Genomic DNA, 15,268 nt, shown 5'->3' with positions numbered 1-15,268 from the left:
CATTTCTCTATGGTGTGAAGCTAACTAGGTTAACTTCTAGCATATTAAAAATATGGTCTTTATAATAAACTTGCTTCTTGACAACATGCCAGAAGTTCATTCTTCAGCTCAGTTTGTTTCTTCTTTCTGCATAACATTAGATCTATATTCTTCAGCTTGGTGTGCATATTCTTATTTTCCAGAATAGCCTCAATCCCCATTTCAGCATTATTTCCCATAGATGGTCATCTAAATACCATGAGAACAGGGCCATGTTTATCTTATTGCTGCTGTATCCCCTGAACATAGTGTTGAGTAAATATTTGTTGAATAAATGGCTTTGTCACTAGTTCCTGTCCTCATACCTCAATCCTAATGTACCCTGAACACAACCCATGTTTTTGTCCCTCTTTCCCTTTGTTTTTGCCATTTCCTGTGTCCATTCATTCATTCATTACATTTATCAGATATTTTCTTAATATCTGTTGGTGATGGCAATATAATGAAGACACAAATAGAGTCTGTGTTCGAATGGGATGTTACAATCCACAAGAAGACAGGCAATAAGCAACTAAACTCAATGTAGCAAGTGCTGTCTATAATAGTGGGGTTACATAAATGCGTTATAGGAACATATAGCTGAGTCAGCTAACTCAGTCTGGGGAGACCAGGGACGGTTTCCCAGAAAGAAGTGACATCTAGACGGTTAAGAAGCATATAGGAATAAACCAGGCCAAGAGGGTGTAAAAGAGGAGGATGGAGGTGGAAAACAGAAAAATGGTTTAGGCTGAGGAAATGCCTGGACCATTGGGATGATATTCCTATCACTGTCCTAATTCCACCTATACTTTTATCCCATGTCGGATTCCACGTGCCTCATGAAACCATAGGGAGGTGGATTTTCTCCCTTCTTAAAACTAGTCCAGCATTTTGCTTGTATTTCTACTGGTATTTATGATATTCTGCCATATATTTTGAAAGCAGTTATTGTATCTATATTCTCTCTCCCTTATGAGTCTAGTATGTGTCTTGAGTCTGTGAGATACCTAATTAACAACAAATTAAATATTTGTTGAAGTAAGGACCTGCCCTTTGCGAGATAGGCACTGGGCAGAAAGGTACAGGAAACGACTCACAGTATTTGAAATTTTGTTAAAATTAGATCATTTTTTAGGCCGCCTGGGTGGCTCAGTCGGTTGAGCGACTGACTTCAGCTCAGGTCATGATCTCACGGTTTGTGGGTTCAAGCCCCGCATCGGGCTCTGTGCTGACAGCTCAGAGCCTGGATCCTGCTTCAGATTCTGTGTCTCCCGTTCTCTCTGCCCCTCCCCCATTCATGCTTTGTTTCTCTCTGTCTCAGAAATAAACAAACATTAAAAAAATTTTTTCTAATTAGATCATTTTGCACCTAATTGGGAAGTAACAAAAGTAATGAGCAATTCCTTCCACAGATGTCTAAAATGCAGCTTAAAAAAAAACCTCTCACATGCAGGGTCAGGCTGTTACCTGACTGTACCCAGCCTATTGTCTCGTTGTATGGAAACCTCATGAAGGTATTAGCATTAGAAAAAATGTATTGAACTATATACTTAAGTATATTTTATTCTGTGTCAAATATACTTTAATAAAATAAATAAGGTATAAGGAGGGGAGAATTATGCCCTAATCCTAGTTAGCTAGCAATAAATGAATAGAATGGTGGAAACTCAGTAAGTGAAAACTGAGGGTGGTTTGCACATAGTTTTTTCTGTACTCTACATAGTGAAAGGTGATATGCTGATGCCTTTATGGTAATATCAATCCAAACTTTGTAAGTTTACTGACTTACAAAGTCCTGTCTGGAATGCACGTGAATGAACACAAGTAACATGTGCACCGTCATTTGTTTGTGGAACTCTCTCCTCCCTCCTAAGACTCCAGAAGAATTGAAAGATTCTTTAAAATGATTGAAAAACACTAAAACACTCATTGCTGAAACAGATCTGCTTCTGTTCTTCTCCCAGAAACATGGTGGTAGCTTTGAAGGAACTATCTATTCGGGGTGACTTTCGAACTACAGTTGAATACCTCATCAAATTGCTGGAGACTGAGAGTTTTCAGCTGAATAGAATTGACACTGGCTGGCTAGACAGACTGATAGCAGAAAAAGTACAGGTGTGTATTTCCCCACTTGCCATACAACTTTTGGGATTGGGTTTTTATAGGGTTGTGGTGTGATCAGTCCATGTCACTAGAGAAAATTTATTTGATTCTAATGTAAGTGATTGTTGATCTACTTGGTAAAATCCAGGAGTCAGTGCAATTTCAGCACCATCAGAGTTCTTGTGCTTGTGTTACACAGTCACTTTACGTGTTCTAGTATTATTTCCTAAAATATATTTGAGGAGAAGTGTCTAGAGATTGAAATATGTCTGTCCTCATTTGATGTTGAGTCTGCTTCAGAGTTACCCACTTTTATACATCTACCAAGTGCTGATGAGAGGGGTCTCATTTAAATCAGCAGTTACCCTTTGTTCCTGAGTCACTGGGCTATTCTAAATAAGATTTTGTATAGAATCATTAGATGCATCTAAATTATCTGAAGGTCCAAATTTTGATTATATACCATTTTTCTTTGAGATTATCAGTAGCCAGATACTTGTACCTTTTTGAATGGATTTGTTGATTTATTTTGAGAGAGAGAGAGACCAGGAGAGAGAGAATCCCAAGCAGGCTCTGTGTTGTCAGCACAGAGCCAACACGAGCTCCATCTCACAAACTGTGAGATCATGACCTGAGCTGACATTAAGAGTTGGATGCTTAACCGACTAAGCCACCCAGGCACCCCTTGAATTTATTTATGACAAAATCTTGTTTTTGAGCTCTTCTTTGATTGGTTCAGTGGAAATCTTAGGGAGAGTATAGAGAAAGATGTTTTTCATCTCTAATTCATTGAAGTCTCTATTCAAATTCTAAAAGTAAAACGTGTTTTTATCTCAAATATCAGTTGAACAATAAGGTTGTAGATCCTCAATGCTAGCTGTTTCTTCACAGCAAATTTGGATCTGATTTAAATTGAGGGGCCATGGTGCCAAGTGACTATGCTTTTGACCTGCCCTCTTTTTCTTTCTTTCAGGCAGAGCGACCTGATACCATGTTGGGAGTTGTGTGTGGGGCTCTCCACGTAGCAGATGTGAGCCTACGGAATAGCATCTCTAACTTCCTTCATTCCTTAGAAAGGTAGGTTTTGTTTCTCATAGGCAAGCCAACCAGTGGTCCTGGTTCAAAAATCCATTTATTCTTCTCTCTATCCCTGGCAGCTTGTGAGTGGTACCTATTATTCGGTGACGATGGAGGCGAGGGCGAGAAAAGTTGTGGGAGTTTTCATGGCAAATTATTTTGGGACTCTAACTTCAGATTTTAGGAATTAACTTATCCAGAGTTAGAATGGGTTGCTTTTTAAAAACAAATCCAGCTGAAGTAAGCATTCTCTCCTGTACAAGTATCAAATGTTTCCAAATCCCCCCCCCCCCCCCCCCGGGATGAAAATCTGGTATTTCCCACTAGCATTGAACCCTAAATATTTCATATATTACCTGCAACACCTTTCAGGAATTTGTAATTGAGGCTGATATTCAGGATGACCTCATGAGTCTTTCAAGTAGAGAATCAGACTGTATGGAGCTCAACTAATTTCTAACTCTGGCTCTGGACATGAGGCTCTGCCTTTGAGTCCCTGGAGGAATGGTCCAAGGGGCTAATCATTTTAAAGCACTTTAATCATAGGCACTGTTTCCTTCTATGTTATTAGACTTCTATCAGCTTTCTTTTAAGGTGTCTGAAAGGGAGAAACAAAATTGTCACAATTGAACTGAGATTGCAGTTATTCAAGTCTTAATGATAAATATCTTTCATTGTGTTGCTTTCATGCACTAAAACCTTCAGCAGCTCACATTACCCTTGTGTATTAAATCTAAATCCTTCAGTGTGACTTTCAACTCCCTATATACTTTGGCCCCTTTCTACCAGTCCAGTATTACAACATGCAATCTCATGTTCCTCAACATGCAATCTTTAATCTAGTTAAATGGTTTCCTTACTAGTGTACAAATGTGTCACACATAAAATCTCCTCTGCAAGCTTCCCTCCACCTTTTTAATGCTAGTTATTTTTTATTTATTTTTAAAACCTGTATTTTGAAAAAATTTGATTTAGAGTGGCATGAATAGTACAAATAACCTGTGTATATTTGCACAGATTCATCAGTTATTTACCTCTTGCCTCACTTGCTTTATCACTCCCTTTTTCTGTTGTCAAAAATCTTTCTTGATAATATTTCCCTCCTTGGCAATGTCCTTCCCTTTCCCCTGAACCCAGCCATGGCCTATTGCCTTTTTTTTTTTCTTTTACTACCCCAAGTGAAGTCCCAGTTGATAAGAGCAGATGAGGGTTGATTGTAGTGGAGCATTTGTCTTTTTTTAAGTTTTAATTTTATTTATTTATAATAACCAGTAATATATTCACATGGTTCAAAACTCAAAAGGCACAAAAAAGGTAGATAGTGAAAAGTTTCCTTCTTAGGTCTGTTCTTTGACCACCTAGTTTTTTTCTCTGTAGTCAACCCATGTTACCAGTTTTTTCTGTGATGTTCCAGACATATTATAAATATATATAAGCATATACACGTAATATTTGTTTCATCCCACCCCCTATTTTTTTTAATGTTTATTTATTTTTGAGAGAGAGAGAGTATGTGTAAGCTGGGGAGGGGCAGAGAAAGGGGGGACAGGATCTGAAGCAGGCTCCACGCTGTTAGCAGAGCCCAATATGGGGCTCGAACTCACAAACTGTGAGATCATGACCTGAGCTGAAGTCAGATGCTTAACCAACTGAGGCACCCAGGAGCCCCTCAACCCCCTGTTTTTTAAAAACACAAATAGTAGCATACTCTGAAACTGTTCACAATTTCACTTACCCTTTTCATTTAATGGTATAATTTGGAGGGTAGTTCATATTAGTACGTAAATGTTTTCATCTTTTTGATGGCTGTATAATATTTCATTATAAGGCTTTTTCATAATTCATGTATCAGTTGCTTACTGATGGTCCTTTAGGTTGCTTCTGGTGTTGATGTTCTAGGAAGTGCTACAATTAATAACCTTTGAGATTTCCTTATGAACTTCTAGAACTTTCTAGGAGTAGATGTGTCTCACATTGTTGTTCTTTCAGGGGTCAAGTTCTTCCTGCTCATACGCTTCTGAATACAGTAGATGTTGAACTTATCTATGAGGGAGTCAAATATGTACTTAAGGTATGCTGAACCCAACTGAAGACTGCACCTTACTTTTTGTCTTTCTTTGTTAGCTTGCTTTCTTTAAAGGTCAAGATATGGGGGAAATGTTTGGTTTACTGCAGGATAGGGTATTAGTGAAATTACAGTCATTTGTGTCAGTGTTCTAGTGCTCTTCAATGTGACATATGCAGCCAAGAGATCAGGAGTCAGAGAATAACCAGACTAGGGAAAAGCATCTAGGGTCACCCTGTTAGCTTGCAACAGGGCTGAGCCATGCCCACAGATACTGATGCTAAGAGCACCTTCCTCTCTGACAGAGCTTTCTTACCTATATCTTTAAGGTACTGAAATTTTGTCTGGGGTTCCACCTGGAAGGGACACACTGACTTGTCCCTTCTGGTTCTCATTCCCTACAGGTGACTCGACAGTCCCCCAACTCGTATGTGGTGATCATGAACGGCTCATGCGTAGAAGTAGATGTGCATCGGCTGAGTGATGGAGGGCTGCTCCTGTCCTATGATGGCAGCAGTTATACCACATACATGAAGGAGGAAGTGGATAGGTAAGGGACTGTGTGAGGTCCATTTGCTGGTCATTGTATCAGCCTTTCCTCTCAGTAGTCACCAGCTCTTGGAATTTTTCAGGGCCTATTTGGGTGTAATTTTTTAAATAAAAAGAATAGTACATGTACTTAACAAAGATTTCAAGAGTACAAAAGTGTTTATTTCCAGTTAAAAACACTGTTTCTCTGCCACTCCAATGTGAGTAGAGAATGAAAAATAAGTTCTCATCTTTTCAATCAACCACTGTTAACAGTTTATTTTTGCAGAAATTTTATGTGGATATATAATTTTTATATATGTACATACTGTGTTTTTCTTTTGCATACATTCACAAGTAAAAATAACCTTTAGATACTGTTCTGCACTTTCTGTTTTTCCTTTAACAGCTATCATAGACCGTTCAACACCAGTTATTCAACGTTAGTGTGACAGTTTCATGAATTAACATATGTAAAGTGCTTAAAACATTGCCTGGGACATAATAAGCATTCAAGAAATTATTAGTTGTTATTAGTTGTTAGTTATTATATCATCATCATCTTCATGTTCTTTTTTTAAAATAGAGTTGTCTATTCTTTTCAATGGTCATATAATATTCCATTATACAGATGTACCATAATTTAGACCCTTATTGAAGGAGATTTTGTCTATGTGCATTGTCAGCAAAGATGGGATGAATGTTCTGTTTTCCTGTGTGTATATAGAATAAAGTTTCCAGTTTGAGGAAGGAGGGTTGTAGGTTTTTTGTTGTGTTTTTGTTTTATTTCAGATTGACATTATTCTGACATTTTCCTTTACAACCCAAGGTGCTTTATTTATTGGCTTACATACTCCTACTTACCTCCTAGATATCGTATCACAATTGGCAATAAGACCTGTGTGTTTGAGAAGGAAAATGACCCTTCAGTGATGCGCTCACCTTCTGCTGGGAAGTTAATCCAGTATATTGTGGAGGATGGAGGCCATGTGTTTGCTGGCCAGTGCTATGCTGAGATTGAGGTCAGGGTGGTGGTGGGCCTCTCAGGGCATGGGCGGGTGGGGGGGAAGGTGGGGAAAGCATCTGCTGGGATGGACTAGGACTGAAGAGTAACAGAAAAGAAAAAGAAAGTAAAGAGCATCAGTTGGTTTAATTGGCTTATGAACATGATTTTAAAAACAAATAAAAAGCTCACAGTTTTTCTCTGACAGATGAGGAATCTCTTGCTCCAAAGATAGATACTGGGCAACAACAGTGCTTACTGGTTGGTTAAAAAGAAAAAAAAAAAAATAAAGATAGGTGGAGTGGGGCCACAAAACAGACAAGTAATGAAATATGAATTCCGAGAGAGTTAAGCACAGAGTGCAAGGGGGGTCACTTAACCCAAATTGGGGTGCAGCTGGTGGATATGGTGGATAGTAGGGGAGGACCTCCTGAAAGAGAGGGGACTTTGAGCTTACTTTTAAAAGATGGATAGTTGGGGCACCTGGGTGGCTCAGTCAGTTGAGCATCCGAGTTCGGCTGAGGTCATGATCTTGTGGTTCGTGAGTTCAAGCCCCATGTTGGGCTCCCTGCTGTCAGCACAGAGCCCACTTCATATCCTCTGTCCCTTCTTTCTCTGCACCTCCCCCACTTGTGTTCTTTCTCTCAAAAATAAAGAAACATTAAAAAAATCTTTAGGGGTGCCTGGGTGGCTCAGTCTGTTAAGCATCTGACTCTTGGTTTCAGCTCAGGTCATGATCTTGCAGTTTGTGGGTTCAAGCCCTGCATCAGGCTTTGTGCTGATGGTGCGGAACCTGCTTGGGATTCCCTCTCTCTCTGTTCTCTCTCTCTCTCTCAAAATAAATAAACTTAAAATAAATAGAAAATTCTTTAAAAGGTAGATAGTAATATACCAGGTGAAGAAGGGCAGGACAAATGTTTAAAGGGAAGAACGGCGTGTACAAAGGCACAGAAGAGAGTATAGTATATTAGGGAATTGCAAGTACATCGATACTGCTTGAGAATTGGCTAAGGTTTAATGGGAAGTGCCAAGCAAACATGCCAAGTAAGTCATCATAACTTGAGATCATGAAGGACCTTATGAGACACACTAAGACGTTTAGGCTCCCCTGGAGGCAGTGAGGAGTCATAAAAGGATTTTACGTAGACAACGGATACAACGAGATTTGGGCTGTAGAATGATTGTATTTAGTGACCTCGTTGGAGATGTATAGAGGATAGGGAATTCTGTTGGGAGGTTTTTCAAGTACTCTAGAACAGGTACGATGAGGGCCTAAACCAAAGACATGGCTGTCGAGGAAGATTATTGAGAAGTTTGACAGGGCTTGGTAATTGGTAGATAAGGGAGAAAGAAGAGTAAAGAATGACCCTCAGATTTTGGCATGGGTATCTTTGGTTGACAGACCAACACCTAGATCATGGGTATAAGGAGGCTGAACTGTTAATCAAGTCTAAGTATAAAACAAGTAAAACACAAACTATGGCAAAATCAATTTAAACATTAGAAACAAGAAATGTCGGTAGCTGTCATTAATCCCTAAAGCTAGGTCCTGAGATTTTCTAATTGCCCTCCTTCTACTTTGTTGGAGATTTCAAGGTTCTCATTATTCTGGATGGAATTAGAGATAGTGTTAGATAGGTAGACTTAGATGTTGAAGGGAAAACTAGCTTCTTTAAATCATTCATTGTAAAGAGAGGCTAAGCTGTAATTTTATTTATTTTTTGTTACAGGTGATGAAGATGGTAATGACCTTAACAGCAGCAGAGTCTGGCTGTATCCATTATGTCAAACGGCCTGGAGCAGCTCTTGACCCTGGCTGTGTGATAGCCAAAATGCAGTTAGACAACCCCAGCAAGGTCCAACAGGTAAGTAGGAGGGTACTTTTAATATTGCTCTCTAAGAGTTGATTACATGGTAGGGGTAGTTTGGAGGGGCAGATGATTTCAATGCGTAGTTTGCTAGTTTTTTCTTATGCTTTTTCCCCCCGATCTCATGCCTTGTGTTTGTGCCTGTAGCATTATGGAACTAGATTTTGCAGAAATTACTACGATACTAAGATTCTATGATTTCCTCTGATGATTCCTCCATTGATTTCTCTCCTTGTAGCTGGGTATGGTAAAGAGATGTCTTGGTTTTGAATGATGACTCTAAGTTGCAGTGTGTATGTGTAACCTGACTAGAAGGTACTGGGTGACTTGATCTCTCATTGGGGTTGACAGGCTGAGCTTCACACGGGTAGTCTGCCACGGATCCAGAGCACAGCACTGAGAGGCGAGAAGCTCCATCGAGTGTTCCATTATGTCCTGGATAATCTGGTCAACGTAATGAATGGATACTGCCTTCCAGATCCTTTTTTTAGTAGCAGGGTATGAATCACTTCTCTTGGGGAAAGGGTGTACAAATAGGGTACTGTTCTCCAAGGTAGTTTAAAAATCACATAAGGATTTTTTTAGAGGGAGGAAAAGAAAGCTGTTTGGCCTGAAACTCTCTCACCTTTAGTTGTGGGATGTGGAGTCTTTAAATCCTTGCTGCTTATCTGTGTCATTGACTTCACATTTAATTGGGATTTAAACCAGAGAATGAGGGCAGAGTTAGATGCCTATATTATAGTTTCATAGTAAATACTGCATGATACTGAATCCAGATATATCACTTTATTTTGGAGATGGTTTTAATTTTGTGTGGATCTTATTTCCTTCTCAGGTAAAAGACTGGGTAGAGCGGTTGATGAAGACCCTCAGAGATCCCTCCTTGCCTCTCCTAGAATTGCAAGATATCATGACCAGTGTCTCTGGCCGTATTCCCCCAAATGTGGAGAAGTCTATCAAGAAGGAAATGGCTCAGTATGCCAGCAACATCACATCAGTCCTCTGTCAGTTTCCCAGCCAGCAGGTATTTATAGAGTTACATTTCTCTACTAGCTACCAGTTCTGGAGTTCATGTTGTGGGATTCCTTCCTGCTTGGATCCTCTGTCTGGATGTTGTACTTTTGCAGTCTTAAGTATTGTGCCCTTCACAAATGTGTCTCAGGATATAAGCCCAATAAAATACTATATGTGAAGTGTGAAAGTATTTGTGATTATAAGAAAAAATCTTTTACTTAATAGAGGTTTATTCTTGGGCCTATGTCCTAATTAGAGGAATTTTGTGAATTTAAAGTGGAGGGATATTTGTAGTTTTATTAGCAGCAACTTCTTACTACCCCAGCAGCATGCTTATTTTTTGCCTGTGAAGCTAATTTACATGTAGAGAGTTAAGGTAGGCAAGTGAGGAATAAAGTTTGAACCTTGACTGTGAACATATCTTGCCTGTCAAGGGCCTCTGGTAGGATGGTAGCTTTTGTGTTACACTCATTAGTTCATCTAGGAAAGTGTGAAAAGAAATAAAAGTTGCTTGCTTATTTAACACAAGCCTCTAAACTATGCCCAGTAACTTCCAGCTGCTCCCAGCATGTGAAAGATGGAAATTTTTGTGTTATAATTAAGATTACTGGTGGTGATGCTACACAGGCTGATGCTTTAGGTCGCTTTGTTGGGTTTGGCTTCATTTTTTTTCCTCTTTCTTCTTTAGATTGCCAACATCCTAGATAGCCATGCAGCTACATTGAACCGGAAATCTGAACGGGAAGTTTTCTTCATGAACACTCAGAGCATTGTCCAGCTGGTACAGAGGTAAAGTTAATGTGATTCCCAGGATACATAGGATTCCTAGACCTGTTCATACCCATACCTTCCTTTATTCTAAGTACGCACCAAGAGATTTATCTCAGGTTTGACTTATTAGAAAGCACTTGTGTCTTGGGAAATATAGGTATTTTCTAAATACCTTAGATATCTAAATATCTTAAGACTGTGAGCTAAAATATTTCTGATGACTTTTGTGTTCTCCATCTTTCTGTGAATTATTAAAGCATAGAAATTTCATTGCTTTTTTTTCCTGGTAATTTTGATGAAACTCTTAATTTTTCTTTTGGCACAAGGCTAAGTAAGACATTCATTCTTCTTAGCTTCCATAGCCAACTATTGGACTGAAGGAACATTCACAGAACATTTTCAACTCTAAGATGCTCATAAATTTTTCAGATATCCCTGAGCCATTTCAGGAGTATAATGATCATTTCTACATAGCAGTGGGAACTGAACCAGGGTGTTGTTCAGTAGGGCTGTCAAGTGGTTTTTGGTTTTGTTTTGTCCTCCTTTTTTTCTTTCCTTTTATATAAAACAAAAAAACCCACAAAAACTCTTGTCTATAGGCAGATTTCTGAGGCTTAGAATTTAAGCTCTGGGCTTATTTAAATAGTCTGTTATTCTAATAGTATTAGCCTGTCCGGTTTTTCAGTGGACATTTTTTCTGCTTGCCTAGGTACCGAAGTGGCATCCGAGGCCACATGAAGGCTGTTGTGATGGATCTGCTACGGCAGTACCTGCGAGTAGAGACACAGTTCCAGAATGGTAAACCTCTTCCTGAGGACTCTGTTTCTGAGAAAGCTTCCTTGTAGGACTGTGCAGCAGCAGAGCCAGTTCATCCTGTCACTAACACCTACCATTAACAAACTCTTGCCCTGTCACCACTTTCTTAAAAACTAAACCTCCATGTCCCACTAGTGCCAAAGAAAGAACAACAAAGACAGCTTGATGAGATTGCGAATCTGGTGTGCCTTCTGGGAAAGGGCTGAGATAATTTTTCTAGTAGAGATTAGTATTCCCTGTTGGTGTCTTCTTGACCTTGTTTAGTGAGAGTTGGTTGAGTCATGACCAGGCTGAAATTGAAAACTGTATCTGAAGAGCTTGCCTCTTGGCAGCTAATCCACGGATTGAACCGCAGACATGTGAAAAAGGCTCAGATTTTCCAGTACTATTCAGTGTATCATTTAGGTGGAATTTATCCCTGGCTTTCTCTGAAGAGCTTCATTAAATGATGTATGAAGTCTCTAAATGTGAAATACCTCTAGGTAGGATTTTAAAAGCTACATACTGCTGATATTGCTTCCTGCCACAAGGTGGCAGTGAAACATCATAATTAGAAATATTACTTAACATCTTCCGTATTTTGCTTCCTTTTGCATCTTTTAAAGGATGGCTGTGCCACTCATAACCAGCAAAAATCCTCAAGTAAATATTAGCAAACCAAATCCATCAGTGTATATACAAAATAACACATCACAACCAAATTGTCTTTATCCTACTAATGCAAGCTTGACTAATATTGAAAAAACCAACTAATGTGATTTATTATCTAAGGGATTCAAAGAGGAAAAAACATGGTCACCTAAAGATATGGGGGAAAAATATTTGACAAAATTTAATATTCATTCATGAGAAACTCTTGGCAAATGAAGAATAAGATGGAACTTCTTTAAACATATAAAGTTTCCCCACCAAAAAATCTGTAGGGTACCTCATGCATAGTAGTAAAATTGAAAGCATTGTTGAGAGCATTCTCTTTAAGACAGGAATAAGATGAGGGCACCTGCTCTCACTGCTTCTGTTCAACATCATACTGGATGTCATAACCAGTGCAATAAGATAAAAAGAATTAAAAGGTATGAGGACTGGAAAGGAGTAAGGAAATAAATCTGCCACTGTTATATGTATGATATCTACCTGGAAAAGCTCAAAGAATCCACATATTTATTGTTGGAATTAAAGTCTAAAAAAGGTTGTTGAATACAAAATTCAAATGTATGTTGAATTTTGTGTGTCTTTATAGTACAATTGTTTAGAAAAGCAGTTTAGAAAAATACGCCACTTAAAATAGCAACCCAAAATATGGAACACTAAAGAATAAGTCTAATAAATGTACAAGCCTTTTTTGAAGAAAATTATGAGTGAACAGTAATGAAGATCTAAATAAGTATCATGGTCTTAGATAGGAGTGTACACCTGCAAAGTATTGATTCTCCTGGAATTCATCTGCAGATTCACTGATGTTCAGTAAAAATCCTAGTAGGTTATCTTCACGGAATTTTTCAAGCTAATTCTAAAATTTACATGAAAGGAAAGTCTGACAATAACCAGGATACTTCTTTTTTTTTTTTTTAATTTTATTTATTTTTGAATATTTATTCACTTTTGAGAGACAGAAACAGAACATGAGCAGGGGAGAGGCAGAGAGGGAGGGGGACACATAATCCGAAGCAGGCTCCAGGCTCTGAGCTGTCAGCACAGAGCCGATGCAGGGCTTGAACTCACAAACTGTGAGATCATGACCTGAGCGGAAGTCAGACGCTCAACCGACTGAGCCACCCAGGCACCCCTAACCAGGATACTTTTAAAGAAATACAAGGTGGAAGGATTTTCCAGTGAAATATCAAGGTTTAATCTAAAGCCATATTAATGAAGAGATGGTGATATTGGTATAGGGAAAAATTAAGAGACCAATGGAACATAGTAGCCCCGAAACAGATCCACACATATATGAGTTTACATTATAACAGAACAGGCATTTAGATCATGAGGAAAGGATAGACTTCTTTCTCATTAAATGATACTACTACAATGGCTTATTTATTTCCAAAACCAAAAAAAGAAATTGGATCTCTATCTTAAACCGTATGCACAGAAGTCAATTCCAGATGAATTAATAAAGACTTAAACATGTTCTAAACAGGCAAAACTACTAAATTTTTAAGAGAATAGCCATATGACCTCAGGGTAGGGAAGGATTTGTCATGGAAGACACACATCTAGTGTAAACCACACATCTAGTGTAAACTAGAAAGGAAAAGGCTGATGAAAAGATGCCATAAAGAGACTGAAAACATAAGCCACAAAGTGGGAGAAGGTACTTATAAAACCTACGCCTATAATGAAAGGGGTTAGTAAATAAGTAAAAAGACAACCTCTTTGAAAAATAGGCAAAAGAAAAAAAAATAGGCAAAAGATATAAAAGGATAATTCATAAAAGGAAGGATACAAATGATCCACAAATTGAAAAGATGTGCAATCTCATTGCTAATTAGAGAAAGCCAAAAACACAATAAGATTGGCAAAAATTAAAAAATCATCTTTCACCACTTCTGTAACAGTGCAAATTTCCAAAGTGTAAACCACTTTGGAAAAGTTTGTCAGAACTTAATAGAGTTGAATGTTTTATGTATTCTTCAACCTCACAATTTTACTCTTAGATAATAAACTTTAGAGAAACTCTTACACATGTTTGTAAGGAGACATATATGGGACTATTTATTGGCAGCATTGTTCATAACAGCAAAATAGGAAACCATTAGAATTACATAAGTAGAATAAATAATTGAATTTTTGTATATTCCTACAATGGATTACTATACAGCGATGAAAGTTGAGGAACCAAGTTATACATATGAACAGAAGGATGTGTTTCACAAACATAATGTTGAGACATAAATGGAATAAATGTAAAGAAAAGCAAAAGAGTGAGTAACATAAAATTCAGCTTAGTAGGTATTTCTGAGGGGGAGCACATAGGATCCTTCAAAGATAATTAAAAATGTTCTAAGATAGATGGTAGTTATATGGGTATTTATTCTGCTGTATGTATATCTCACAACAAAAGGTTTTTAAAAATGTGGTGTCATTGCTTTCTTTCTGCTTAGTGTCTCTGCTGTCTTTTCCCTGGGTAAATATTCTTTTTATCTGTCCTGGTTCTAGTAATTCCCTTTACCAAGACATATTTCTGTTGTGCCTTCAAAGTTAAGTGTTGGTTGGGAAAAGTATGAATTTATATAGGACAACTAATTCTATTTTGTTCTAAATAGGTCTTATATGAAATTGTCAATTCTTAATTCAAATATATCTGAATTAAGTTCTTTATTCAGATATGTTTAGTTTCATATTGAAAAAAATTCATATTTATCTTTAATATTTAAAACAGAACCGAGTTACCCTGGTTGAATGTACTCAGTATTCTAGGAATCCATAGTAATGCAGTCGAACTGTTCTGGTTTGTAATTTAAAATGGAATCTGAATTGAGATGATAATCCTTTAGTATTTTCATAATTTCATAAAATTCTGACCTTGATTGAGACTATTCAAACACTGATTCTCCTTTGCTTGGAAATTTAATTCTGGAGTAAGCTGTTTTCTGAAGAAGTGAATATTACTTCTATGCTGTTGTAGATATCACTACAGTAAACCTGATCCTTATGTTTCTGTGGCAAAACAGCTTTCCTAGACAGAACTAACCTACCCCTGGTGGCCTTATGAAGGGCCAATGAAGATGTACATAATTGTATTCTCCCTGCAGACCTTTTGACTTAATGCAAGGTTCTCCTTGATCTATGCCTTAGTTTGGATTTGGAATGGCTAGGTGTTGTTTAGCTGTTTCATGGATTCACAGGGCAAAATGTTGATTTCAGAGGTAACAACCATCCCCCTTACAGATATTGATAAGTTTGTGTTGCTTTATTTTTGAGCTAAAACTGTTCCATATAGTTAGGGGTACCTGGGTGGCTCAGTCAGTTAAGCATCCAACTCTTGATTTCAACTCAGGTCAT

The 15,268-nt window shown here is 38.0% G+C and overlaps 1 protein-coding gene across 10 annotated transcripts in view; it reads left to right on the top strand.

Moving 5' to 3' along the window:
• ACACA (acetyl-CoA carboxylase alpha) overlaps positions 1 to 15,268 on the top strand; it is a 277,035-nt gene that overhangs the window by 112,915 nt on the left and 148,852 nt on the right. For all 10 annotated transcript variants that reach the window (XM_049636543.1, XM_049636545.1, XM_049636544.1 and 7 more), the window contains 10 exons: positions 1,983 to 2,133; positions 3,095 to 3,198; positions 5,188 to 5,269; positions 5,668 to 5,813; positions 6,663 to 6,813; positions 8,525 to 8,659; positions 9,014 to 9,160; positions 9,498 to 9,686; positions 10,365 to 10,465; positions 11,157 to 11,245. In XM_049636543.1, the coding sequence (XP_049492500.1) occupies positions 1,983 to 2,133; positions 3,095 to 3,198; positions 5,188 to 5,269; positions 5,668 to 5,813; positions 6,663 to 6,813; positions 8,525 to 8,659; positions 9,014 to 9,160; positions 9,498 to 9,686; positions 10,365 to 10,465; positions 11,157 to 11,245 (1,295 nt within the window). The remainder of the gene's footprint in view (positions 1 to 1,982; positions 2,134 to 3,094; positions 3,199 to 5,187; positions 5,270 to 5,667; positions 5,814 to 6,662; positions 6,814 to 8,524; positions 8,660 to 9,013; positions 9,161 to 9,497; positions 9,687 to 10,364; positions 10,466 to 11,156; positions 11,246 to 15,268) is intronic.

This window comes from Panthera uncia, chromosome E1 (genome assembly GCF_023721935.1).
Source record: "Panthera uncia isolate 11264 chromosome E1, Puncia_PCG_1.0, whole genome shotgun sequence".
Lineage (NCBI taxonomy): Eukaryota > Metazoa > Chordata > Mammalia > Carnivora > Felidae > Panthera > Panthera uncia.
The sequence above is the reverse complement of the archived record's forward strand: the minus strand, read 5'-3'. Positions and strand labels throughout refer to the sequence as shown.